Source organism: Fomitopsis serialis (assembly GCF_022376445.1).
Source record: "Fomitopsis serialis strain Sig1Antser10 chromosome Unknown B0H18scaffold_2, whole genome shotgun sequence".
NCBI classification, from domain to species: Eukaryota; Fungi; Basidiomycota; class Agaricomycetes; order Polyporales; family Fomitopsidaceae; genus Fomitopsis; species Fomitopsis serialis.
In genome coordinates this window covers 697,944-723,419 of record NW_025954962.1, presented here as the reverse complement: position 1 = coordinate 723,419, position 25,476 = coordinate 697,944, and the positions used below count along the sequence as shown (strand labels likewise).

At 56.8% G+C, this 25,476-nt stretch overlaps 11 protein-coding genes across 11 annotated transcripts; 8 read left to right on the top strand and 3 right to left on the bottom strand.

Moving 5' to 3' along the window:
- Positions 1 to 9: 9 nt before the first annotated feature.
- Positions 10 to 1,980, top strand: B0H18DRAFT_969877 (NADP-dependent oxidoreductase domain-containing protein). Its single transcript, XM_048043642.1, has 12 exons — positions 10 to 202; positions 415 to 438; positions 494 to 551; positions 575 to 618; positions 756 to 785; positions 926 to 988; positions 1,043 to 1,119; positions 1,174 to 1,341; positions 1,401 to 1,423; positions 1,496 to 1,656; positions 1,713 to 1,878; positions 1,926 to 1,980. Exons 1-11 carry the CDS (start codon positions 158 to 160, stop codon positions 1,758 to 1,760), a joined length of 741 nt encoding a protein of 246 aa, XP_047900363.1. The 5' UTR covers positions 10 to 157; the 3' UTR covers positions 1,761 to 1,878; positions 1,926 to 1,980.
- A 118-nt stretch (positions 1,981 to 2,098) lies between these two features.
- On the top strand, positions 2,099 to 5,185 carry B0H18DRAFT_969870 (uncharacterized protein; the record flags this gene model as incomplete). The annotated part of the gene is made up of 11 exons (XM_048043641.1): positions 2,099 to 2,301; positions 2,325 to 2,502; positions 2,534 to 2,550; positions 2,638 to 2,741; positions 2,774 to 2,966; positions 3,035 to 3,800; positions 3,853 to 3,927; positions 3,959 to 4,235; positions 4,290 to 4,637; positions 4,699 to 4,926; positions 5,171 to 5,185. The coding sequence occupies exons 1-11, from the start codon at positions 2,169 to 2,171 to the stop codon at positions 5,183 to 5,185; spliced, it is 2,334 nt and encodes a 777-aa protein (XP_047900362.1). The 5' UTR covers positions 2,099 to 2,168.
- B0H18DRAFT_969866 (uncharacterized protein) lies at positions 5,148 to 6,899 on the top strand. Its single transcript, XM_048043640.1, has 4 exons — positions 5,148 to 5,612; positions 5,753 to 5,896; positions 6,200 to 6,473; positions 6,534 to 6,899. Exons 1-4 carry the CDS (start codon positions 5,571 to 5,573, stop codon positions 6,719 to 6,721), a joined length of 648 nt encoding a protein of 215 aa, XP_047900361.1. The 5' UTR covers positions 5,148 to 5,570; the 3' UTR covers positions 6,722 to 6,899.
- A 199-nt stretch (positions 6,900 to 7,098) lies between these two features.
- On the top strand, positions 7,099 to 7,835 carry B0H18DRAFT_1081515 (uncharacterized protein; the record flags this gene model as incomplete). The annotated part of the gene is made up of 3 exons (XM_048031405.1): positions 7,099 to 7,473; positions 7,531 to 7,681; positions 7,705 to 7,835. The coding sequence occupies 3 exons, from the start codon at positions 7,099 to 7,101 to the stop codon at positions 7,833 to 7,835; spliced, it is 657 nt and encodes a 218-aa protein (XP_047900360.1).
- A 684-nt stretch (positions 7,836 to 8,519) lies between these two features.
- B0H18DRAFT_969857 (uncharacterized protein) lies at positions 8,520 to 10,939 on the top strand. The gene is made up of 7 exons (XM_048043639.1): positions 8,520 to 8,766; positions 8,819 to 9,505; positions 9,526 to 9,779; positions 9,817 to 9,958; positions 10,018 to 10,199; positions 10,225 to 10,270; positions 10,315 to 10,939. The coding sequence occupies exons 2-7, from the start codon at positions 8,819 to 8,821 to the stop codon at positions 10,519 to 10,521; spliced, it is 1,518 nt and encodes a 505-aa protein (XP_047900359.1). The 5' UTR covers positions 8,520 to 8,766; the 3' UTR covers positions 10,522 to 10,939.
- Positions 10,940 to 11,030: 91 nt separating this feature from the next.
- Positions 11,031 to 12,454, top strand: B0H18DRAFT_969856 (uncharacterized protein). Its single transcript, XM_048043638.1, has 4 exons — positions 11,031 to 11,253; positions 11,280 to 11,329; positions 11,388 to 11,461; positions 11,488 to 12,454. Exons 1-4 carry the CDS (start codon positions 11,092 to 11,094, stop codon positions 12,093 to 12,095), a joined length of 894 nt encoding a protein of 297 aa, XP_047900358.1. The 5' UTR covers positions 11,031 to 11,091; the 3' UTR covers positions 12,096 to 12,454.
- Positions 12,455 to 12,576: 122 nt separating this feature from the next.
- B0H18DRAFT_1113126 (uncharacterized protein) lies at positions 12,577 to 13,424 on the top strand (the record flags this gene model as incomplete). Its single annotated transcript, XM_048032901.1, has 2 exons — positions 12,577 to 12,812; positions 12,869 to 13,424. 2 exons carry the CDS (start codon positions 12,577 to 12,579, stop codon positions 13,422 to 13,424), a joined length of 792 nt encoding a protein of 263 aa, XP_047900357.1.
- Positions 13,425 to 13,941: 517 nt separating this feature from the next.
- B0H18DRAFT_1081514 (WD40 repeat-like protein) lies at positions 13,942 to 17,282 on the bottom strand (the record flags this gene model as incomplete). Its single annotated transcript, XM_048031404.1, has 12 exons — positions 13,942 to 14,016; positions 14,061 to 14,203; positions 14,260 to 14,991; positions 15,041 to 15,304; positions 15,355 to 15,457; positions 15,484 to 15,572; positions 15,599 to 15,856; positions 15,910 to 15,940; positions 15,962 to 16,572; positions 16,638 to 16,653; positions 16,698 to 16,977; positions 17,026 to 17,282. The coding sequence occupies 12 exons, from the start codon at positions 17,280 to 17,282 to the stop codon at positions 13,942 to 13,944; spliced, it is 2,859 nt and encodes a 952-aa protein (XP_047900356.1).
- Positions 17,283 to 17,457: 175 nt separating this feature from the next.
- Positions 17,458 to 21,291, bottom strand: B0H18DRAFT_969848 (uncharacterized protein). Its single transcript, XM_048043637.1, has 16 exons — positions 21,021 to 21,291; positions 20,954 to 20,961; positions 20,761 to 20,897; positions 19,934 to 20,711; positions 19,740 to 19,869; positions 19,639 to 19,690; positions 19,449 to 19,582; positions 19,291 to 19,395; positions 19,164 to 19,235; positions 18,989 to 19,115; positions 18,656 to 18,939; positions 18,396 to 18,602; positions 18,280 to 18,346; positions 18,165 to 18,232; positions 17,656 to 18,114; positions 17,458 to 17,606 (listed from the first exon to the last, which is right to left on the bottom strand). Exons 1-15 carry the CDS (start codon positions 21,139 to 21,141, stop codon positions 17,678 to 17,680), a joined length of 2,727 nt encoding a protein of 908 aa, XP_047900355.1. The 5' UTR covers positions 21,142 to 21,291; the 3' UTR covers positions 17,458 to 17,606; positions 17,656 to 17,677.
- A 1,394-nt stretch (positions 21,292 to 22,685) lies between these two features.
- Positions 22,686 to 23,472, top strand: B0H18DRAFT_950179 (TB2/DP1, HVA22 family-domain-containing protein; the record flags this gene model as incomplete). The annotated part of the gene is made up of 3 exons (XM_048041945.1): positions 22,686 to 22,852; positions 22,907 to 22,970; positions 23,032 to 23,472. The coding sequence occupies 3 exons, from the start codon at positions 22,686 to 22,688 to the stop codon at positions 23,470 to 23,472; spliced, it is 672 nt and encodes a 223-aa protein (XP_047900354.1).
- A 190-nt stretch (positions 23,473 to 23,662) lies between these two features.
- Positions 23,663 to 25,457, bottom strand: B0H18DRAFT_950178 (uncharacterized protein; the record flags this gene model as incomplete). The annotated part of the gene is made up of 3 exons (XM_048041944.1): positions 23,663 to 25,177; positions 25,227 to 25,358; positions 25,410 to 25,457. 3 exons carry the CDS (start codon positions 25,455 to 25,457, stop codon positions 23,663 to 23,665), a joined length of 1,695 nt encoding a protein of 564 aa, XP_047900353.1.
- Between the last annotated feature and the right edge of the window lie 19 nt (positions 25,458 to 25,476).

The following is a 25,476-nucleotide window of genomic DNA, read 5'->3' as shown; positions in this document are numbered from 1 at the left end:
GCATCTTCTATCACATCCCATCGATGTCCCCTTCCCCTCCACGGCCCGCCCCTCCCCGTCCCTGCGCACATAAACCCCTCCAGCGTCCCCCCATTTCTCCGTCTCCCTCCCTCAGCTCCTCTCCCCGTCCCATCTCGTCCTAGCCACTCGCGCAACAATGTCCCAACACGCTACCGTCGCGCTCAAGAGGACCGGCGCAAAGGTGCGCTCTCCCCGACGTCCTTCTCGCGTCTGACGCTCATGACGTCTTGCACGCGCCAGATGCCGCTCGTCGGGTGAGATCCTCCTCGAGTACATAATATGATCGGCCGCAGGGCTAACCACGCGTATCCCATTCACTAGCTTCGGTCTCTGGAAGGTATGTCCGCTCCTGCGCTGGGGACCGCATTCGCGCACTGACGCGGCGATGTCCAGGTCAACAGGGCTACTTGCGCGGACGTGCGTACAGCTCGCAGCGCGTAGCAAGCAAGGGGCCTAACAGAGTCGTCTTTAGACCGTGTACAATGCCATCAAGGCTGGCTACCGTCTCCTCGATGGTGCCGGCGACTACGGTAACGAGAAGGAGGCTGGTGAGGTCTCCGTCGCGCCATTGCCGACGGCATTGTCAAGCGTGAGGATGTCTGTGAGTAAATGCATTCCCCCCTCCCAGAACCGCCATTTATCGCAGCTGCGCTGGAACAGGGGTGACCTCCAAGGTTTGTTGTCACGACAGATGCGTCTCACATGCGGCGCCTGACAAAACCGTACCACATTAGCTCTGGAACACTTTCCACGCCCGTGACCACGTACGTGCGTTGTCCCCGTAGACGTTGGACTGTCCTGCTCACAGACGCCACCAGGTGCACGCGCTTGCGAAGAAGCAGCTCGGCCTTTGGGGCATCGACTACTTCGACCTCTTCCTCATCACTTCCCGATCGCCCTTGAGTACGTCGACCCCGCCCACCGCTACCCTCCCGAGTGGTGGGGCGATGACAAGAAGGTCACCTCGGTACGTCCTGGCTCGATATATGCCGCTCTATGTCGAAACTAATATCGGATGCAGCCAAGGTTCCCATGCAGGAGACTGGGGCCCATGGAAGAACTCGTGGACCTCGGTTTGGCGAAGAACATCGGTGTCTCGTGCGTAGGCCGTCCGCACGCGAGATACTGCAGCTAAAACTACCGTGCCTGCAGGAACTGCCAGGGTTCAATCCTCCAGGACATCCTCCGCTATTCCCGCTACGAGCCCGCCGTCAACCAGGTCGAGCTCCACCCCTACCTGACACAAGAGCCTCTCATCAAGCTCTGCAAGACCCTCGGTATTGCGATCACGGCCTACTCTTCGCTCGGCCCCAAAGCTACGTCGAGCTCGGCGCTGACAAGGGCGCGCAGAACCTCATGGAGCACAACACGATCCAGAGCATCGCGTCGAAGCACTCGAAGAGTGAGTCATGGTTTGCTGTGCATACGTGGATTGTGTCGGGTTACTGATGCGATTTCTTTTTCTTCCACGCAGCCACTGCGCAGGTCTTGCTCCGCTGGTCCGTGCAGCAGGGCCTCGCCGTCATCCCCAAGTCGAACAACCACGACCGTCTCGTGCAGAACCTTGACGTCGACCAGTTCACGCTCGGTGAGGACGAGATCAAGGCGATCAGCTCTCTGAACATCAACCTCCGGGTGCGTGCTCCTCGTGTTGTTATCTGTGGCAAGGAGTCTGACGTCGGCGTGCACAGCTCAACGACCCGGCGGAAATCGACCCGCGCATGGCTATCTTCGCGTGAGAGGGCTGCGCTGAGTGGGAAGAAAGTTAATAGTGTCTACACTGTGCCATACACACTTGATGGAATGTCTTGCTAGATTGTGCAATTATATCCTGCTGTTACGATGCACCAGCGGACTGCGTTATAAGTTACTGAGGACCTAGCCGGCTTGTGAATCCCGCACCTGACAGTGGACACTCGCAGCTGCTCGAGAACAATGCGCGGATGAATTTCCCACTGCCACAGTGCCTCCTGCACACGCGGAGGTGAAGCATTGCGTAATGTGTGCTAGATCAGGCAAGGGCCCTACGCCTCGATCATACTTATACACCGCTGCGGCGGGGTTTGAATGTGCTAGACCTGCTTCTGCGCCTCATAAGCCCGCTCTCGCCTTCGCATGCGCGCCGTATCTCGCTGAGCCTCTCTATCATGGCTGCTCCGCACATCCGATTCAAGCTCACCAAGCCACCCGATGGGCTCACCCGCCGCATCACCTTCGACACGCCTCCCAGCTGGGCCGAGCTCGCTACCAAGATCGAGGGGCTCTACCACATTCCGCGCAGTGACGTCGCCGTTGCGTACGAGGACATGACGGCGACGAGGTCACACTCAGCTCCGAGGGCGAGCTGCAAGATTTCTACAGGACGCTCCCGCCTGGGGCGCCGGGCGAGTCGAAGGTCGCGAAGTTCGCGGTGCTCGATCTGGGAGCGGAGCGCAACAAGCCGCTGCCCGCAACCCCGCGCAGCTCGAACTACAGGAACACGTTTGGGAGGAGCATGCCGATGATGTATGAGTGGAGGAGACTGGCAGGGTATCTCGCCCGGCCTTGGCTCGATCTTCGCCGCCCAGCCTCCCGATCGGAGAGCTCGGGCCCCCACGCTTACTTGGAGCCATTGAGAGCGACGCGGAACGCTCGCGCGTGAGGAGGCTGCTGCAGCCGCTGCGGAGGACAAGCAGGACGCGGTGACGATCGCGGACTCGGAGATGACGGACTCGACGCCGGTGCCCATACCGATTAGGGACAAGGGCAACAGCGTGCGTCCACCGTCAGCTCGGGCTCGTCGACCGCCTCGATTGTCGGTGGCTCAGCCGATCCGAAGAAGTATCCCATCCATGTCGTGGACTTGAACGCGGCGACGGGTGAGGACATCTCTGAGACCCGCAGGACGCTGTCGACCGCGTCCCGTGCAGTAACGCCTCCCAAGCCTGCCACGAACCTCGCCCGGAGTATGTCGACAACCAAATCGTCCACTATGACGGACGATGCGCCGGATCCGCCACTCCCCGACTTGGAGGACATCCCGCCGCCGCCTCCTCGCACCAACTCTCACTCACCACTGACGTGGCGAACCTCTTCAACACGCTCTCCAACGTCGTCGCCTCGCACCCGGAGCTCTCAGAGAACGTGCGCACCATCGTCCGCAACGCCACTAACGGGACCTACTGGCAGGCCCACCGCCATTCCGTCGCGCGTACTGCGGATAGCTTCCGGCTGAGCGTCCAGACGACGGGCAACACCCGTGAGAGCACGCCCGAAGCGCGCAGGGCTCAAGAAGAGGCTGCGGGCCGCCGAGTGGCGGAGGCAATCGCCAATGTCGTCCGTACTATTGGCGATGTCAGACTCAGCACGACGGGCGACACTGGCCCGACGACGTCTACGCCCCGCTCCCAGCGTGCGAGCCAGGAGCGCCGCCATAATATGCAGCAGCCCCCTCTGCCTCAGCCGGCTTTCGACCATCGCCCGAACGCCTACCGCCGGCACACGGCTGATAGCGGCTGGGACTCTGGTCGTATCAGTCGGGACCCCTATGGCTGGATGAGCGAATGGGACGTAGATGACGGTGGCTGGGATGCACGTCGCGGCCATGGGGACAGACACAATCCTTGGCCGAACCCAAGTGGTCGCTGGGGGTATCGCAACGATGTCCCTCCGCCGCCCCCACCTCCCGCTGTGCCTGTGCCACCCGTGCCCCCGCCTCCTCCGGGACTGTCCCGTGTACCTGGTGTCCCTCGCCCGCCAGTACCTCCGCCGCCTCCCGCGCCGTACTATAGCGACTGGCTGTCTGGACCCCCCCACATTCTTCCCGCCGCCACCGTCACGGGGAGTCCTTAGCTGGGGCTCGTCTCGCGACGATGTCTTCGCCTCCGGGAACCGCCACGGCCCAGGAGACATAGCCACAGGAAGTGGGTGCCGCTGTTCTACCCCGCTGCCGCCGCAGAACAATCGCGCCGTCGGCGTGCCCCTCTGATTGGGTTCCCTGGGAGAGCCCCGAGTCGAGCGACTCCTCGGTGGACGTGGACCCGATTGACCACGTCCCACGTGCGGAGGTGACGATGTATGGGGCCGCGTCGAGTCCGAGGGCGTCGAAGGATGAACTGGTGAAGTCGCTTGAAGAGGCGAAGGAGAAGTACAAGGCTGAGAAGGCGAGGTACCGTCATGAGAGGGAGGAGCGCAAGAAGCAGCGGGATAGGATGAGACTGTTGGAACAGAGGTATGTCGGTTTGTGGATGGTGGCGGTTGCGTCGGACTGACCCTTGTGTGGCTTGCAGACCCCAGCCGCACCTCCCGCCACACAGAACAAGGACAAATCGCCCGTAGCCTCCACTTCGAAACAGGCTGAGACTACCTCTAGCAGAGTTCCGGAGACCCCTACTAAGCCGAGGGAAAATCCTGAGAGGCCGGCGTCTGCCGTCCAAATTATCAGCAATGCTCGGGGCCCCTTCCCCCAGCTCGAGATGTTCAGCGTCCCCAACCGACGCCACACCACGCACAACTCCACCTCCCGTGCGCGCCGCGTCAGCAACGGCCCTCCGTCGCCTTTGGTGCCGCCTCCGCCCGCACCGCCTGCGCCGCCACCACCGCCCGCCGTGCAAGCCATCACCAGGCGTCTTGGTGATGTGAGTTGTCGACTTCTTCATGTCCAGGATTTGTTTCTCATCCGGCCGCGTGTGTCTACAGATGGGGTTCACCGCGGCCAACTACCCGAGCCTGCCTGGGAAGGTGCGCGCGCGCGTGCAGGGCAAGATGGAGCTGTCCGCTGAGGCGGAGGACAATGCTGTGAGCGAGGTCCTGGAGGAGCTGTTGCAGATGTCCCCGCAGAGGCAGCCTGTGGCGTCGGGCTCGGGTTCTGGCTCGGGCCCCTCGCGCCAGCCCGCGGCTAAAACGAGTCTCACTGCGAGTTTTTTGGTTGAGTTGGCTGCGATTTCTTGTGTCCGATCTTTTGGTGATCTGTCTGATTGTATGTTTATCTGGTAAGGATGGACAGACGAGATGTTGTATGAGTAGTGTACGGTTGCGACGTGCTCATGTCTTGGTGCGCTATCGTACTGTACGATCTTGAATAACCCGTGTAGTATTGTACATGGATGAAATACGAGTCTGACAAATTATCGCCTACTTCAGTATCTGTGTTGGCCCAGGGTTTTGTCAGTTCATGGGTCGATGACGTATGTCATCTGGTGCCTTGGAAACTGGAAGACTGAAGTCGATCAGACAATCCCCGACGCCGGAGATCGAGCACCGGTCTGGCACAAGCGCGATTCGTGACATGCCGTTTCTGTGCGTCGACCCTCCGGCATCGTCGTGAGAGGCATCTCCGACACGGTGAATACGCAGGGATGACTGATGCGAGCGGTTCGCTGTTCTAGTCGTGGGTGAGACGGGGCTTATTGCAGTGATATTGCATACGTACGTCCGGTGTTCGTGGAAGGCAAGGGGAGCACAAACGTACAGTATATAAAGTGCATGATGGGTAGCTGACAGTAGACACTCCGCTCGACCCACTCGTGACTGCACAACTTGTAGTCCGTACCCAACGGCTCGTTAAAAACATGCCATCCTACGCAATCACTGGAGCGTCGCGCGGCATAGGCGTACGTCTTGACCTGCATGCTACTCAGAATAGCCCGTGCTCACTAGTGAACTGCCCGGAACCCTAGCTCGCATTCGTCCGCGTACTCGTACGTTGCAGTTTGCCAGTGGGAACAGAGGTGTAGCAATACTCACGATTAAGCATCCACAGAGCGCACAGCCCGACAACGTCGTCTTCGGTTTGGTGCGCAACAAGAGCACGGCTACGGAGCTGCTTGGACTCGCGCAGAGCGCGTCGAACATCCATGTCCTCCAGGCGGACATCACAGACTCGAGCGCACTCAAGGTGAGAACATGACCACGTATGTCCATGTGGAGCCATGCTCATAGGAGCGCAGGAAGCTGCTTCCGAGGTGGGAGGACCACCGGTGGTACGCTGGACTGTCTGATCAACAACGCTGCGTTCATCGAATTTGAGCGCTTGAACTACACCTTTGATGCATAGTGAGTTGGGCGAATTATTCCGCGGGGGCTGTATTGACGGGCTCCGCATCTAGCCCTGAGGAGTTCCTCGCGCAGGACCTGGACTCTTCAGTACGCTCTTCGATGTCATATTCAAAGGCGTTTAGCTCACATGTAACCACGTCAGTTTCAAGTGAACGTCCTCGGCGTCATCCGGACCATCAACGTATTCCTTCCGCTCATCCGCAAGGGTGGCTTGAAGAAGGTCCTCACCCTGAGCTCCGGGATGGGCGATCTTGACTTCGCCCGTAATGTCGATGTCACCAACTCCGGGCCCTACTCCGTCTCGAAGGCTGCGTTGAACATGGTCGTCGTCAAGTACGCCGTGCGGTTCAAGGACGAGGGCATCGTCTTCCTGACGATCAGCCCCGGGATAGTCGACACGTTCCAAGGCCCGCCGCGTGCGTCGCTGTCCGCGGATAGAACATTTGCTGTGGCTAACCTATAATCTCTGATGTTAGCTCCGCCGGCTGTGCTAGAAGAATTGGCGGTGCTGAGGGCACAGGTGAAGAAGTTCTACCCCGAGTGGGACGGCAAGTCGCTGGAGTCGGAGGAGTCTGTGAGGATGCAGCTGCAGGTCCTGGAGAAGGCTACGATCGAGGACAGCGGTGCGTTTGTGTCGCAGCACGGCAACAAGCAGTGGGTCTGAGGTCGGGGAAGTTCTGTACGGGAAAGACGATGCAGCAGCAGCCATTTGCGTGTAACTCTATATAAGCCATATTGTGTGTATTCATATTGAGGCGTATGGGCTGTGGATATCTGTCGTTATGCCAGTTAGGGAGGTGACTTCCATTCGAGGACATGGAGGCGGCGTATGATGACGAGGTACGACAGCCCGATCCAAAGCCTTCAAGTGGCAAGGGGGGCGACATGCATCGGCATCCCGCCTCACCGTGCGTCATCGTCGCGCCGTTCGCGCCCCCTGCCCGTATATAAGCCAGGCTGAGGCGGCCACGCCCCGAGATGCTCTTCGTTCCGCGCATACACTCCCCTCTGCGCTCGGTGCCCCGCCTTCGCCCTCGCGCCATGTCTGCCCTTGCATCCGAGACAAAGATCCAGCTGCCAAATGACTCTTCCCTCCCGGGAGAGCACTTTGAGGTCCGCCAGACGGCCACCTCGGCCGACATGCACCCCAACCCGGCCAACTCCATCCCCCTCTCGCCCGCCCGCCAGCGCCTCCTCGACGACATCATCGCGCTCTACTCGTGCCAGCCGACACGCGAGCGCGTCAAGCGCTACACCCCGGACTGCGTGTACGACGACCAGTTCGTCTACGCGAACGACCGCTACAAGATGGCGGGGCAGTGGTTCGCGCTCCCGAAGCTGTTCAAAGAGAGCAAGAACGAGGCATATGAAGTGATCAGGAACGACCCGCTTTTGATCCAGTTCAAGAACGAGCAGGTACGAGTACATCCGCAAAGCTGCGTGGATAGGTGTTGACCAAGTCAAATCCTGTAGACGTGGACATTCCCGGGCGGCGTCAAGTCGACCACCATCAACGCGCTCGTGTCCTTGTCGTTGGACCCAGACACAGCGGACTCGGACTTCCCCCAAGTCAAGTACCACAAAGACCAGGCAAACGAGAAGGACTACTCACACACGGGCCTTGGTTCACGCTCAAGAAGTGGCAAGCCGACCGCGTCTCCGGGTCAATGGATAGCGAGGATGTCGAGTTCTTCAAGGGCGACGCGCGGGATGACTATCACGAGGAGGTTCGCAAGTATGACAGCGGAACGGCGGACGCGCGGAAGCTGCAGTTCTGAGTTCACGTACACAGACCGTGTAGCGACCAGTTGGATGTGTATTTTACCTGTAGCTCCAGGGATGCAGGACAAGCCTGTCGAGGGTGTGTGTGTTAGGAGTAGTAGTGGGTGACGGCGGCTGTAGACTTGTCGCAGAGATCGACACCACACGATCGAGATGCTTCCGTTGCATCCCAATCGGGCAATGGTCTACTCCATTGTTCCTCCCTTTTGGTCGCCCATTCAGGCTCATGGAGGCCACATCAATCAATGTCCCGGTCTCGCGTGAGTGGCTCGGCTCTCGTCTCTATGGCACCGGGCACTCAATTAGCGGCGCGGTAGCAACGCGCGCACTGGCTGGCAGGCAATACCTTGGCTTCTTCGCCATAATCATTAAGAGACAAGATTTTTCGATGCATTTCTCCATTGTTTCCTGCAACGACCCTCTCAGAAAGTAGTACTTTCTGGTACAATATCCACTAGTCTTGATTGGATGCACAGGATGTCAGCTGTCTTCAAAGGCCATACAACCGTGATCTCACACAATGGTTACCACCTTTCTACAGTCACAACTCAATTACATTGTCCAGACAAGCACGACCAGTTTGGAGTAGTACGGCAGATATGTTTCGGCGGTGAGTGGCTTACTGCTTTGAGGCAACCTTAATGACGCCGCCCACAGAACCAAATACTCTCTATTTGGTGCCACTGCCTAAACTCGTAAATTCGGGTTGGACATGCGTTCCGCCTTCGCGACGTTATACGTTTCAAAGTACAAGTGCCACTCGTATGCGTATATAAGCACCTCTAAAGCTCTCGGCACCGCATTGTGTTTTCCCCCGACCTCAGCTCGACATTCACCCAGGTCTTCCCCCCGACTTCGCTTCCATCCGCATCTCGACGCCTACCCAGTACCCGCAAGCGCGCATAGCAGATTGACGGTGACAGTTGAGTGAGAGACACCAACGATGCCTCTGTGATTCTTTGCATTGACAATTTCTCAGATGCCACAAATTCTATACCAACTGCCGAGACCTGCGCCTCCCCTTGGTCCCACCATCGGTGAAGAAGTACGCATGGCTGACCACTGGGACGACCCTGCGCTGCTTCGGGCTTTTCTGCTCCGCCAGCCGGAGCCAACGGAGGTGATGGAGATTGATCGCGTTCGTGCACGCTTCAGATGCGTCCGCGCCCGCATCCGCGACCTAAACACCCTCCGCGATAGTCTCCTGCCCCGCCAGAGCGCCGCGGTCGACGGCGAGCTGGGGAAGGCGATGCTCATGCGCAAGATGCTGTCGTGGAGGATGTTCCGCTTCGCCGAGCTCCCCGCGGAGCTCCTCGCCGAGATATTCCGCTACGTCGTGCTGAGCATCAACGTTATGCAAGGCGAGCCCCTTCAGAAGCTCCGTCTCACCTGGGTTTGCAGGCAGTTCCGCGAGGTCGCCCTCTCGGATGCGTTGTTGTGGGGCAGGATCGCGTTCACCGACCCCTCTCCGTGGACCCGATCCCTCACGTTCTTTCAGAGGGCCGGAGACGCCCCCCTCGACCTTTGCGTCAGCGACATGGCCTTCCCGCGACTACCCGTGCTCAGTCACCAGCAGATCGTGTATCTCGCGGAGATCTTCAAGACGAAGGTGCACAACATCCGGTCCCTGATCTGCTCTTTGAAGGACTGGCTGGGCCCGTGGTTCGTAGTGAAATGTTCTCAGAGGCGATGGAGGGGGGCGTGAACAAGCTGCAACTCCTGCAGCTCGATCGCGGCTGGGAGCCGTACCTCTGGAGCACCAACCAGTTCAACAACGTGGAGAGCCGGCAGCCGCTCGCCCTCTTCGGCGGGCACACGCCGAACCTGAAGAGCCTCACCTTGAACGGGATCAGCGTCGACTGGGACACGATCAGCACCGCGAAACTGCTGACGTTGGACATCCGCCGCCTCGTGCGCGACGTCTCCCCGACCGCCCAGCAGTTCCGCACGCTGCTGCAGGCGCCGAACCTCTCGAAGCTCTACCTCCACTCGTCGTCCCCAGTTCGAGGGACAGCAGGCCCACGACCCGATCTTCGTGCCGAACCTGCGCGAGCTGCGGCTCGGCGACGCGAACTGCCAGTCCGCGATCAACATCCTGGAGTGCATCCACGCGCCCGAAGTGCGCATCCTCGCGCTGCTCACCATGCTCGGCCAGGACTACACCCGATGTTCGCGAAGCTGAAGGGCCGCTTCCCGAAGACGCAGGTGCTCACCATCGCGGCCGTCCAGATCGAGAACAACGCGGCCGCGAAGGAACACATCACTGCCTGGTTCGACGCGATGCCCCGCCTGCGCGTGCTCAGGACGGAGAGCTTGCCCACGCCGATATTGTTCAAGTACCTCCTCGGGGACCCTGGGCGGTGCGTCCGCTCAACCACCGTTCAGGCTGGTCCCTATGGACCTGGCGGATATAGACAGGGTGAACTGCCTGGTCCCGGACCTGCACACGCTCGCCACGGACAAGATCCCCGCGAGGACCTGGCCTCCTTCGTGAAGGCGAGGGACGGACACCATGTTCCGCTATCTGTGGTCACGGTCCCCGAGCCGAAGTGGAAGCAGTGGACCGCTGAGCAGCGGGCCTTGCTGGCGTTCCTCGGCGATCGGCTGCAGCTCCTCCCCAACTACCCGCACCACATCGTCGCGAGGAGGCCGCCATCCGTGCGGAACTGGACGCGGCCGTAGGCCTCCGTCTCGGAGGAACGCTGGCGAATTAGATGTCTTGTGCTTGAGAACAACGACACGGTATCCATACGCCTGGGGCGTCTCCGTTAAATGATGATGATCAACGCTCCTTAATGTGATGTATCGGATGCATGCACCGCTCCTTTGTCCATTTGTCTTGTTACTACTACTCACTGTATTTGGTTGCCAGACTCGTCTCTGCTGTATCTTTCATCATGAAGTTCTCATCGCTACTATCCCACGTAACACACTCCTTGCCACCTAACTCACTTGTATCGTAAACTTCAGTAATATTATACCGTGTACTTAGGACCTACCGAGTGACATCGAATAATGGCACAGTCGGGTTATACTAGCGTCCTGCCAACTTCCAAGACTCCAAGTGGGCCAGTTCGGTTGCAAGCGTTCGAATGGCGCCCACGTGCTCGGAGCAGACGCGTTGTTTGGACGTGTAGACGCGTCGACTCGGAGACGCGGTTCGTCGCGCTCGCGTTCTGTTCAAGTTCGGTTTGGCGTCCCCGCATGATGCCCACGTCCCCCTTCTCAACACCCATCTGAACCCTCAAGACCATGCCCGTCGAACGCACCGGATCCGTACTTTCCTGCTCCTCGCTCGACTCGTCCTCCATCGGCTCGGTCGACTCGGTCGAGGAGTGCTCACCACCCGAAGTCGAACAAGCCCGCGGGAGAGATCCCTTCGCACGAAGGCGCCTCCAGCACGAACAGACGGTCGTGCTCTCCGCTATATTTGACACCAGACGCATCCCTCCAAAGATGTTCGCACTGCGCTCGCTGCAGAGCTCGGAATGTACGTCGGACGTCTCCATCGCCTGCGCTCAACAGACTGATGATAGACCCCTTCACAGCGAACTCAAGACCGTCAGCGCGTGGTTTCAAAACAGGCGGCGCAGCGTTAAGAAGAAGTCCCTCGTCTGGACACGTCCCCCTCAAGAGAACCGTTACGAGGGAGCGCATACCCTGCCCACTCAGGGAAGAGACACCTCTCGAGAACAGGGTCCGCAATTTCTTTGGACTGCGTCGTGTCTTCTCGAGAGCGGAAATCCACACCCGAGCCCGAGGTTGCGTCCCCAGTACGACCACCTCTCACCCCGCGCCGCGTCAACGCACTTCGACGCTACGCATCTCCCAACTGTCTTCCACCCCCAACGAACCTTTGGGAGCATATACCGTCGTCGCCTCCTGCTCCGCCATCTTCTCCTGGCGTCGATGGTATGCGTTTATCTGCACTGCCAAGACGGACAAAGTCGCTGCGGTCACTTGAATGGGCATGTGCGAAAGCGAGGGGAAATAAGACACCTCACCCGGACGTCTTGGACGAAGAAGACTACGACGTACCGATGCTGATCCTCGACGGAGAGCCCAGGGGGGCGGACGGAGACGGCGAGGAGACGGAAACGGAAGAATACGAGGCGATTACGCCAGACGTCAGCGCGGTGCAACTGCAGTCACCGCCAGCATCGCTGCTCAACAAACGCGACGACGACGTCGCACCGGCCCAGGATATGGAGGCCGCCATGGCCCTCCTTGGGTTTATGGGTCGGCCATTATTATGATCGTCTCGCTGTGCATTGCAAGTCTTCGAAAGGACGGTTGGAAGGTACTTTGTTCTTCATAATGTGACGCGTGTAGTTTGGACTGAGCACGAAACGACTTCCACGAGTACGTATGGTGTACTGCATTCCTGGTGCATACGTGTTGTTGTAGGTTACAGACATGTACGTGCCTCGGAAACGAGGTTTGTAGGAACAGCTTACTGTCTCCTTCATAATGACTTTATCATCATTTCGCTATAAGCTGACGAGAATTTTTTCACTGGGGAAACGGCCAGCGCTGAGCGAACCGAACACCAACCGCGGCTTGAACCCGGTCACGGGATCGCGACGCGTCTCGACGGTGGCGGAGGCTGGCCGTGCCACGGTACAGTGTCAACCACTGCCTGCTCACCGTTAGCCTCAAGTCAGCCTCCTGCTGACGGTATTCATATTTCAGGATGCATGGCCGCATCCTACCATATCACTGCCTCTCTGCCCCAACATGCGTCCGACCACACGCTCACAAGCCGGTGCACCTGCTCCCGGGCCAGTCGAAGACGTTCCGGTGCAAGGCGCGATCAACAATATCGAGCAGGTATTTGAAGTAGAAAGCATGAAGGAGAAGAAGCCACGCTTCCGCATTACGCAGCAACAGCTGGAGCGCCTGGAAGCGTTGTACAAGCAGAACACGCACCCGAGCAGGCAAATCAAGCAATCGCTCGCCAACGATGTTGGGCTGTGAGTTACCGTTTCTCCTCCATGCACACAATGTTTAACTGGTTGCTCGTTTGAAGGCCATTGAAGAACATCACCATCTGGTTCCAGAACAAACGGCAGACTATTCGTAGGAGGAGCGCGAGGTTTGCTGAGAATGTGGAGCCAGAACGCGCGCCGGGCCCTTCATCCAACGACTGTGGTCCCTCAACAAGGATTCTATTGGGTCTGACTCCAGAGCCCGCTATTCCAGCAAAGGACTCGCCATCTGCTACCAAGGAACGTCCCATCAAGGAGCGTGCCGCCACGCCCACGCCCACGCCCATCTCTGCAGCGACCTACGCCGCGCCTGGTCCACGCCTGGGGCAGGTGTACATGCAGGACCTCTGGGCTTATTTGCCCTCGTCTCCACCCACTCCTACTTTGTACACTCTTCGATGGACTCCGCTAGTCCCTCTATGCGACTCCTGGAAGACGACGTCTTCGGTCCGGTTATCGCCAGCTACCAAGGTCCGGAAGACACTGGCAAGAGAGAACCCGACTTGGAATGGGCCTGCGCTCGCGCGGAGAAGCGGCCTCGGATCCGTATCAGTGCTTGCAGGAGCCGGTGGTCGCCAGACACGTCCTCTGACCTAAGCGATGCAGGGGTTGCAGGGGTATCTCGTGAGCGAGAACGTCAACTTCATTCAAGTAACGGCAATGCGCACTCCGAAGGCCAGGCCTTTTGCCCTGATATTCTGATTCCCAAAGAATACCACGCCCTCTTCCCTGCGGATATGATCGAAGGTGCCTCCCTCCTCTTGGGTCTCAAGCATACCGTGACGGGAGGGCGCAATTAGTCCGACGTGGGGTTGCATACGCGTTGCGACCTGTATTTACGGAGATTGAAATGGATGCGCGTCGATAGATGTCGTCGACCAGAGGAAAGGAGCCGCCGCGCGCATATACATGCGCTTTGCTGCGTTCACTAGTCTGTATCCAATGGCGTTTCTCCGCAAGGTAATGAGCACGCAGCGAGAATTAGCATGGTACTTGATGCCAATAAGGTAGGTTGCATGCGTGTGGTAAGACAGGACAGCGATGACGATATCGATGCAGATGGTATGCGAGAAATGCTAGCACTACATGACGACGATCCCCCTATACACCCTCGTTATCCTAATGATTTTTTGCGTTTCTGCCCGGCCTTGACGGCTGGCGAGGTTTTTGATGGCGTTGATGATACATCCTTGGTAGTATGTGTGGGCGTGGGCGTGGGCATGGGCGGGGGACGGGCGTAAGGAGGCTTTGCTTTGCACCGTTGGTTTTGGTCGATGATGGTGTAGAGGGAGCGACGCCGTTGGATAGTGCCTTATGGCCGCCATTTGCGTGTCGCAGATTGTTCCTTGATGGATCCTGGTGTGATATGGTGGGACCTGTAGCTGCGGGTACGATGAGCGCCAGAGACGAGTCATAACGCACAGGCACTCACCCTTCATCGCGCAGTGTTTGAATAAGTCGATGAAGGCGTCCATCTCGTGTCGGTTGACTACACGTTCGATGCGAGCCTCGGTGACGAGAGGCTGTGTGTCGTCTTGCATTTCGACATCCTCGGTTGATCCTTCCTCCTCCTCTTCCTCGGGCTGTGCAGTTTTACCCGGGACCTTGACGGTGAGGAAGGAGTCCATCAATGTGTCAAAAAGCGATGTGACGGGAGGCATGAGGTGGGTCGGAGCATCGAAGATCTCCGCGACTTCCTTACCCCTCCACGAGCGAGCGATGTCGACTTCCGGTGGCTGCCCTGCGGCCGAGATAGGTTCGACCAGAGCAGACGCTCCGAATATGTCGTGGAAGAGCGTGCGCTTTGATGGTCCAGCCGTACTTTCGTTGCCGATACCCCGAGGTGACGAGCCCTTCTCCTCTGGAAGTCGTACATCATCCCCAAAGACCGCGACACCCCACTTGTGCGTGATGCCCACAAGGACAAACGACGACGCTTCAGACGTGAAGGCATCTAGGGATGGATGTGACAGTGCAGCACGAGTGCTGAAGGGTAACCATCGTTTTGCAGTCGGGACGGGGGAAGTAGGACGGAGGAGAACGGCTCTAGCAGCCGATGTCGTGTGCGCGGACGTACTGGAGCGCTCGAGAACGGTGAAGGACTCTTCTGTAGGGTGGACCACCAATCGATCAATAAAGTACGTGCTCGTGTATCGCCAGCGCACTGTGTACAGGCATCAGACAGTAGTCATTACGGGAAACGAAACACTTACTTGAACGCGTAAGCAAATCCCAGAGCATCACGTCATTACGTCCCACTACGGCGACAAACCGGCCGCTTGTACCCACGAAATGGGCCGATAGCGCACGCCCGCAATCCGAGGAGGTCAGGACTTGATGAAGGGCGTTGGTATTGCCGTCGAAGAGAGCAACTTGTGGCCCTAGGGAGACGGCGAATAACGACCCATCCGCTGACCACGATACGTGACTTGGGACCTCGGAGCGGTAGCGCGTAGTAGATCGAGCAACCCAGAACACTATGCACAACTCAGGTGAGTGGATACTAGGCTCGACATTAGTGACATACCTTCCATGTTCCCCGACTTTTGCTTGACTGTGCGGATGCCCCAAGACTTGATGTTACCATCCGCACCGACGGTGATGAGGAACATCTCATCATTACCATTGGCCTTCGGTCGGAAGCCAGAGTTGACACTCTAGATAAGCCATGCGGACGCTCTATACGAGTGTTCAATATCCAGAACTCGGACTTGTGATCCCACCACCATATCTTTAAGTGGACCTCTCCGTGAAGGCCCCGTCTGGGTCACGACGATCTATGGTCGCCATCCACTCCCCAGAATCCGATACTACAGCGTGCTCCACGCGAGAGGGCTGTAATGGCTTTTCGTCTCTGCGCGCCACCCTGTTCGATGGCGAGACTTCGAGTTCCGACATAAGTCGGGAGGATGCTGGATGGTAAATTTGGAGCGTTGACGGATGCGATGATGGCAGTATGAGAGTAGATGTCGATGAGTGAAAAGCCAAAGGTGCGGAAGTGGAAGCGCGGTTATGAGATGTTGCAGGGTCTAGAGAAACACATGAGCCGATCACACCTGTCTCTTGCGCGACACCAGCATACCTATTCTGATGCGAGCGATTGATCTCGAAATCTTGAGCGTACCGGAGCGAACAAACACGAACGAAGCGTCGGACAAGGCAAGAAGGTACTCCTCTTCGCCTTCGGATGTCCTCGATAATGCAACGTGCGAGATGGGTGCGCCAACTCTCGGAACAAACTCCTTCCTGCCTGAGTGCAGCTGCCAGATCACGAGCACCGCTTCCTCGCCGCCGCTCAACAGGTAAGCTCCGTTGGTGGTGAATGTGACGGACGACACAGCGTGAGCATGCCAATGCATAGTTGTCGTCTGAGCTGTCCTCTGCACGCCGAACGACTTCGTGAGACCAGCGTCCAGACAGTACCATAAGCGTATGCAGCCCGTGACGTCCCCCGTCGCGAAATAGTCCTCCGACGGGTGGAACGCAAGGCAAGTGAGCTGCTCTGGGGAGACAAATTTCGTGAAGCCGGCGGACAGATGAGATGTCGGACAGACATAGGCTTTGTGTCCACCAGTTGCGACGACCCATGCACCACTTGGTGACACAGCCAAGCCTGTTGTTGCTCGCGTCTTCCCTACGAAGGCGGTCTCCGCAGGTAGCTGGATCGGCAAATCAACTGTGGCAGCAGAGGGCCGCAACGACACGCGAATCACAGAGCCGTTGTCCTCGGAGGTTTCGCGCTTCGCTAGTGAGAAAAAAAACATCTCCATGTGAGCAGGAAATACATTACCAGGCATACGCAAATCGCACCTTTACTACTCTTCTTCTTAGTCCCTCGAGCTACCGAAACGAATACGTAGTCCTTGATACCTCATGTGCGGCGACGTGCATGATTGACTTGTTGACATTAATCGTCTGCAAGAGGACGGCATCTAGGTAATTCCACAGACGAATATGGCCGTCCGAAGAGCCAGTGATCAACTGGAACGGATTGTGCGGGTTCAGGATCGCCGAGGTGATGGCATGCGCCTCAGGAGTGTGTTGATTGCTGCCGGAGTCGTTCGCACTGGGTTGATCGAGCGTGGATACGATTTGGCCCGTGGAGGAAGAGTATATCTTCACAGTAGACCCTGCGACATAGAAAAAATACCTGCCCAAGTGTTAGACGCAGTACACCGGTGAGCACGCCAACACGCACCGCCCATCCTTTGTAAAGACCGGTGGTACCCTGCTCGCCGACGCCTCTGTCAAAGATTTCCAGGACCACGGAGCATCATCTATGATCTGCGGTGCAGTAGAAGCAAGGCTCGCTTCCGCTATTTCCTTGCCCTTTCGTTTACGCTTTCCTAATGGTTTTGGGGTTTCTGGGAGGGGCACATCCCGAGGCTGTCTAGCTTCCTTGTCCTTGAGCCTGGGTGGTGAGCTGGGACGCGCCCCGTCCACGGCTACGGGCATAGTGGTAGGAGGAAAGGAAGGATGGTCGGCCAGAAAAAAATGCACGTGCTCAAGATGCAAACGACAGTGTTTAGCGCCCAATTGTGGGATTGCTTATTGCAGCTCTACGGGCGCCTATCTCGTGCGATACTTACTGTGCAAGTCCACGACGGTGGCGAACGGCACGATATTACAATGTTCTTACACGGGCAGATAAATCCAAAAATGCATTCCAGTAGCGATACAGCATGATATAGCAAGCATAACTCACATCGAGTACACGGAAAGTCCCAGTGTGAACGACACGTACAGCTATTAACAACGCGATCACAACAGCAAGTGCGTCTTGGCGGGCATAAGTACACGGTGAATATATATAACAAAGAGAAGTCACCAATAGGGCTACAGAGAGTACATCACCAAATTTGCGGGGCGGGTGGCAAGTAGTCGTTCGGCAGCAGGAACGCATCCATACCGTTCTGCATCACAGAGCCGCCACCAAGTGTTTGGTCGGATAGCCACACTGGGAGTTGCTCGTTAGCGGTCGTGTCGAATCCGCGCCATATAAGATCTATGTTGGGATCCGCAGTCGGGGCATACTGTGTCATGGGTTGGGAGAAACCCATTTGTATCTGGCCCATGGCGGTTGTGTTCTGGGGGTTCGAATATGAGGCCTCGTAGTTGGACGGTGCGGGTTGTTGACTCGGCGCCGAACCCATGGGTTCGTGAGTGTAACTAGCGCCACTTTGTGATCGTGGGCGGGCGGTTCGGGGAGAACGTGAAGTAGAAGCAGAGCGTTTCCGGAAACGCTTTAGCATCAACTGTAACGTGAGGGCGTAACGCTTCCCGGGAACTACGACAGATATTTTAACCATGGCCATTGCTCATATACAAGATGACTACCTTCAGCAAGAAGTGTAGCAAGACGCTCCACCATCTTTCGCACTTCCCCCATGTCGCACTGATCAGGGCTGCAAGAAGTCAGCTTATAGGCCAAACACTCAACACACACACGCACAAGAGTCGTGCTAAGCGCAACAAAAATGAGGCTGAGAAGGTTGCAGTTGCATGGGTATAGTGCACAGCTAAGGATGACATGAGCGACGGCTTGAAGGGTGCAAACATATAACACACCATATTTCATCCCCTCCCTGTATGCAGGAGAATTGACAGTAATATCGAGTACCTGACACCCGATCTGTATTGACCTGATAGCTAGATCGCGTTGGGCAGGGGGCATTCTGAGAACATCTTCGGGACTATCGACGCCTCTGAGGGCCGTAGCATTGTGGTACAATTCCGCATGAAGATGCTGTATCTGCAGACTCTGGCGATAGAAAGCTGGCCCCTCATAAGTGACCATCCGACAGCCCCAGTCTACCACGAATACCTACCAGCGTCTTCGTACTTCTGCGAGAATGCCTGGTCCCACGTAGCATACCAATTGCGAAATTCCATGTCGGCTTCGCGGAGCACATTGAACGTTATATCATCCACGGGTTTGTCGAAAAGTGGTGATAGATTGTTGTTTACCCGTTCACGAATAGCCATCAGCTCAACCGTGGAAACCAGACGCATGTCGTCCTCGATGGCCAACGGATGTTGCAACAAAAGCCGACATTGCCATATGCTTTCATCATCCTTGAGGATCGACGGTCTGCCAGTCCCATATGACATCCTGCGATACCATCGGTATATGCACATTTTTGAACGAGCTCAGCACGCACTGATGTTCAAAAAGATATAAGCAGAACCAAGTTCTGGCAGATATCACCAACTGACGGTCCTTTGGCGAGTCGGACGCCTTGTTGGCCTTCATTCTCTTCAGTAACTCGGGCCACGCCTTGTGCATCGCTAGAGCTGCATCAATACACACAATCCAGCTGGCAGCATAAGACGTACACAGTTCCATGGCCATGCGTACTGCATGACCTCCACTCAACCAGCCATTGTCTGACCACCCGGACACAAGAACTATCGCGGATCTGAGTACTCAATACTGCATTTATGCGCTTCAAGGTGCACCCACTCATTGCTTGTACAGCTTCTTGTCGGGTCACCGGCGAAAAGAGGGTAGCACAAGATATAGCTTGTACTTCTTCCTGACATTTGAGGGAGGTTTCACTCGGTTTGCCTGCAAGAGACAGTTGAGGTGGGTCCATGTATGGCGCTGACAAAACCGCTCACCTCCTCCATCGCGGATTTGTGCTGCGACCATACATATACAGTCTACAGCAAAGGGTGACCGTTCGTGAAGAGCTTCGAATGTATCCACATTGACGTCGAACACAGGTAAGAACGTAGAGCAGCCATGATAAAATCTAGTTTGCGTATTAGATACGCGTTAAAGAGCACTAGAAAGAGAACATTCACGTACATCCGGAAGAGTTCTCGGGCTTCCGACTCGGGTATAATCTTCTTCGTAACGACTACATGACATATGAGCCCCGTACACGCGGCAACACATGAGATCGTTACCATCAGGGAAAGTAGCAAACCTAGGCTGTTTATGGTTCACTTTTCGTCGCTTTGGTGGACGGGGCTGACGCGGGTCCGGTGACGGTGTCCGGGCGCGGCTCGGAGGCTCGCTCACCTCACCCCCATTCTCCTGCCGTAAGAGAGATGACCGTCAGGGCTATCGGCGTCAGAATTCAACAACGCTGCGTCATTACCTTGGCGGCTCGCTGGATGGCGACGTCGGCCAGGCCCCTCAGCACTTCCCAGGGCGCTACTAGACCAGAAGCAGGGAGCTCCCCGTCGTCGTCTTCGACGTCAGAGGAGTCCGCGCTTGTGACGTTGGAAGACGTTGGTGCAGCTCTCTTCGACCCGACGGACGCTTCCTGACCGTTGGCAGTCCGGTGGACCTGCCGCGATGGCTGAGAGCCTTCTGCCTGGTTGTACCGTACGGAGGATACATTCTGAGGTTGGCCCCGAGGCGGACCCATAGATTCTATGCTTGAGAAAGGCGGAAGAGTAGTTCCCTGTGCAGACAAACGGTGTGTAGGCGGATTGGGAGGCGGGTACATCATACTGCCAGTGGTTGAGACTTGTGAGCCATGAGCGTCGTGCTGGCTAATAGGACGGCGGCCTGCCGCCCCCAAAGAAGGGCTCCGATAATGGGTCGGTGTCGGATCCCGATTTGGCCGATGAGCAGTTGAACCCATGGTAGCAGACATAGTTCCGTTACTTGAGGGGGATGTCGGTCCAGTATGCGAGGTATCCAATATGAGCTGCGGAGGGTGTGGTACTGTTGTAGAAGGAGTCGAAACGCTCGGAGACCCCATGGATAGGGCGCTCGGTGACTGGTGCACGAATGCCGGAAACGACGGGGACCGAGAATGAAATGGAGCGCCCCCGCGAAGATGAGAAGCAATCTCTAGTAAGGTGTTCTGAATTGTGGTTTGAGTCTGACGTATATCCGCGACGTGGGACTCGAGGCTTCGTATACGTCTGGAAAGGGTCGTTAAAGACGACCTGTACGGGACTGCTCTTCACTCACTCTAAGCCCGCCTCGCCCGTAAGACTAGCTTCCCTCTGTGGCTTTTCAAACAGGCACTCCAAGCCTGCATGCCTACATCTCCGGCAGGGCGGATTCTCTGCTCCTTCGCATCTCATCTTCTGCTTCCGGCAAGCGTTCTGGAGCGAGATACTTCAGCTAAGGAGTAAAAGTCCGCATCCATGCAGTCACTTACACATGCGCCTGCAGACGGCGGGAAGCCTGTCAGACTCAGTAACATTCAGACTCCTTTCAGGACTTACGAGGTACTCGGTTGAGGGTTCGGCCAACGGGCTTCATGTCTCCCTTCGGAGTGCCCTTTGAATCGGAGGTGTCCCCATCGTCTTGTTTCTTGATAGAGGTACTGCCGCCGTTGTGATCCATCGTGAGCGGAAACTGTCAGAAGCAGAGGAGACGGTGGCAGCCGCTGTCTGCAAGGACGGTCAGGGCAGCGGGAAGAGGGCAGCACAGTCAGTCGGGGTGATTGGATGAGAAGGGCGAATGCATCAGTCGGCTGCTTCGCGGGGGCAAACAAGGACAAGCCAGACAGTTATGGGCATTAGACGCCCCGACATGCTGACCACGCGGTATGGCCACACACGTTCCCCTTCCCGACAGCCTCCGTGGGTTGCATTCTGCCATGTCTCACGATCAGGGTGCAGACTGAGCGAGGAGATTCGAGGCGTGCACCATGCCATCTGCTCCAGGCCAGGTGGCGGTGAGCAAGCGGAGACTTAGCGTATTCCGAGTGCCTAACCGGTTGGGCACCGCTTGGACGTTCTCACCATGCCAGCCCCTTCCTTTCAAAAAGACTTATAGAACGGCTCTGTGCAATGTGCAGATGGTCGCAGCTCGTGCACCTCCTCGACTCGTGCCACGGTACGTATCGCGATTAGTTCAGTTCGACGATCTCTCACCACACCAGTCGCAAATTTCAGTGAACTATCTCGAAATCATCAATACGCCCGCGAGACTGGGTGCGCGTGCTCCGAGCTGTGTTAGACCTCTGCCCATAAGTATGGGCTGTTCCAAAACTGTTCCGCGTCGAGGTCTCACTGTGGTACGTCTCGAGTCTGTCTCACGCTCGCTGATCCCGTACAACCTGCAACCCATGATGGCCGTAGGCGTACCTTGGATGGGCTGATTGAAGAATCGCGCGTGCGCTGCGGCAGGTCGCGCAACTCTACGCGCATCCGAGAAGTTGCATCGCGTTTGACCAAGACCACACAGGCTTCGGAGAAGCCATGTTGGCTGCTATTCTATGCTATCTGTCGCTTAATTTCCTACATGAAGATCTAGCTCTACCGAAAGTTTATACCTATCTCCTAGGTTGGCGTGAGACAAGACGATCTCCATTCATCGAAGGCCGTCAGCTGGACCCTTTTGTTATCTCCAGTAGATCGTCGCAGTTCCTCGTTCGCCGTTGGAACGTAGCAGAGAACGTCTTTGGAAAGTCTGCAAGCATAAACCGCGACCGCCCCCTTCGTGGCACATCCCTGGCGACTTCGACCAACTACTTTGCAAGTGCAAGCTGCAAATATTCAAATTTAGGTTCAACACCAACGTCCGCTGTATTATGAGTAGGAGCCTGACTGAGACGGTTCGCCTACAACGTGGCTTCCAAATGCGGACATCCTATGCTCGATCATCAACCCGGCAAACAATAGACGCCCGTGTATAGGATACATTCAGCGCGAGCGCTGGGGCAGTGTTATTCCTTTTCTCTCCGTACAGCTCATCTTGCTGTACAGAGTCTGACTCTCATCCTTTCAGGCATTCTTCCTATCTCTTCTAGCCGTTGTCATCCCTTTCTCCCCATTCGCTTCAGCATCATGATGCTCACATCCCTCGCATCCAGTCTGTTAGGTGCATATCAAATCCACGAGTGCTCGTGTGCCGTTGGTGACGACAGTTGAGCTAACACTGGCATGCTCTACAGTGCTTGGTTTTCTCTGCTTCTGCCGGCGTATGGGACGTGGAAGTCTCTCGCGCATCGCCCTGTGTCCGAACCTGAGTTAGAGCGTTGGGCAATGTATTGGTCTGTCATGGGCGCTTTTGTTGCTTTCGAACACGTCGCGGAGTGGTTTATCAGTTGGTGAGCGAGATGTCTCAAGAAATATTCATCGCATGTCTTTATACGCGTCAATAGGCTTCCGTTCTACTGGGAGATTAAAATCTTGGTCCTCTTCTACCTGTCTCTGCCTCAGACGCAGGTGAGTCTATTGAGTAACACCGTGTCGGAATTATATATTTACTGACGGATGGTGCATCCAGGGTTCCACATGGGTCTACCACACCTTCGTGCACCCATATCTCTCCATAAATGAGGCCAACATAGATGCCAGCATTGCCGCCGCGAAGGCCAACATTGTCGCCTTCGTTCAGAGCCGCTTCGCTACGCTCTGGCAGCGCTTCGTCGAGACAGCTATGAAGGCGGCTTCCACCGCTGGTGCTCAACCTCAGGGGGAGCCTGGCGCTCCGCCAACGAGTCCCATCGACATGGCGAAGGGTTTGTGGAGTACGTATGGCCCGGCCTTGATGGGCAGCCTCCAGGCGCCAGCAGGTGCTGCGAACCAGCACCAACGCCCGGTTCCACCGCACGCCTATTCGTCGGCTTCAATCTACTCCCAGTCTTCAGTGTCCTCCGAGAGCTCCCCCGCCTCGTCCTCACACTCTTCTGAGCCGCCGGCGTACCCTGAGCCTTACAAGGTCTAACCGACGATAGGCCTCCTCAGTGTCCATACCAGTCGAGACATGGCATACACCGTTCCGGAAATCACACAGGACGGTTTGTAGATGCCTGGATATTTGAGGGTATCTCATTGTGTTATATATTACAAATCGTACACAGCAGGATCTGTCGTCTACTTAAACGCAATGGTTATGTTAATGGTCCGTGCTTGAATCACCTTCGCCATTTGGCATCCTTTTTGGACATGTATACGCAACTGACGCGCCGCACCTTGCTCCGTAACCATGGTAGGATGTCTATCTCGACAGAGGGACAACCGTCCACGATGAGTGTGTCTATAGGCGCCGGCTGAGTACTCGCCGCCGCGACGTCCACTTGACCGTCACTGTCGGTACTGGATAGCCGGGCTTTCACCAGCGCCATCAGTGGCCCACTCTTGACGTCTGGACAGTGGGAGAAGTCCAGGTATGAAAGCGATGGACACAGCACGGTAGATGTGCCTGCGCCATCGCCTTTGCTGATCTCGGTGTCATGACCTCGGGGAGGAGACTTCGGCTGCTCAGATAGAGCGTGCAATATCGTGTTCGCCTGGTTTCCTCCGAGATACCTCAACTCCAACACCTCGAGAGCCTCCGCTTCGTGCAGCAAGTCGACGACACGGCCTGCCGAGACGGCGCACAGGGATATCCTGAGCTCTCTCAAACTCTTTCCGGCTCCGCTGGTGATCAGGTGCTGCAACGATGTGTCGATCGCGTGCACACCTCGGGAAATGTTTAGGGAGCGGAGGGTCGGCAGATGCAACAGGGGGAACATGAAACTCATCGCAAAATCGTGATATTCGATTTCGAGTCGCTCTAGGTGAGGGAGATGGACTGGTGGTTGCTCGCGGTCAGGAGCGCGGTGGTAGACAAAGTCCATGATGCCCAGCGACAATGAGCGAAGGCCAACGTGTGCGCGCAGAAAGTCGGAGAGGGCGCTGAGCGGGATGTCGACTAGGGGTGCTTTGAAAGTGAAGTGCTCGAGGCGGGGGAAGTATGTGACGAGGGAGGCCCAGTCGAATACGGCGAAATAAACGGAGAGAGAGCGGACTGCCATGGAGGGGTCCGTCCAGAGCCATGTAACTGGGCCTGCTTCTGTACGATTGTCCACATCGAGGACGTCGAGGGTGCGAAGGACGTCACTTGTAAGATTTGGTAACCGTTGTCGAACGGCACCCAATGGGAAGTCCGCAAGACGAAGTGTACGCAGCGACTCCAAAGACAGGTCCTGCAGCTCGTCGAGGGCCCATGGAGTCCCCTTCAAGCTCTCCCTCAGGGTGAGGTGGACTATCCTCCCCCTCGAACGCGTGCTCCATGCCTTTGCCTTTTTGACTGGGCTCTGCTTGGAAAGAACGAGATTGTTCCATAGATGTGGTGTATTTGTGATGATAAGTCGCCAGTTTTTGCAGACTTGGGCGAGTACGACAACTCGAGCGTGGTCCTCCGTCAGCGCGGAGGTAAAGATGTCGGCTGCGAGCTCGAGAGGGAGCTGTCCAAAGTGATACGAGGTTCTTGAGGTAAGCTCGCGCTGCTCGTCGACGCCCTGAAGTATCTGACACTGCAGAGCCTCCAGCTCTGCGCGTCTCTTGCTGTCGTCCGCGCTGACACGCTCCAGGGCAAGCTTGATCATGTAGAGAGCATTGTCGTACTTCCTGATCTTTAAGAAGAGGCGTGCGGAGCGAGCATAACCCTGAGGCAGGGTCAGAATGTTTGGAGGAGGACTGAGAAAGGGTGCGCACCTGCCATCGCTGCGGTGCGAGATCGATAACTCTCTTCGAGTCTCGGAGCGCATCCTTGGTCTTACCGAGTTTCTCCTTGACTGCTGCACAAGAGTCGTACAGAGTGTACTCGTTTCCTTCGAGAGTGAGTGCCTGATGCACCAAGTGAGTTGCTCGTCGAGGCCGCATGCCGTGATGACCTACCTCCGTGAACAGCGCCAACGCGTCGTCCAACTGTCCGGCTCGGAACATAGCGACACCTTTCTGAAAG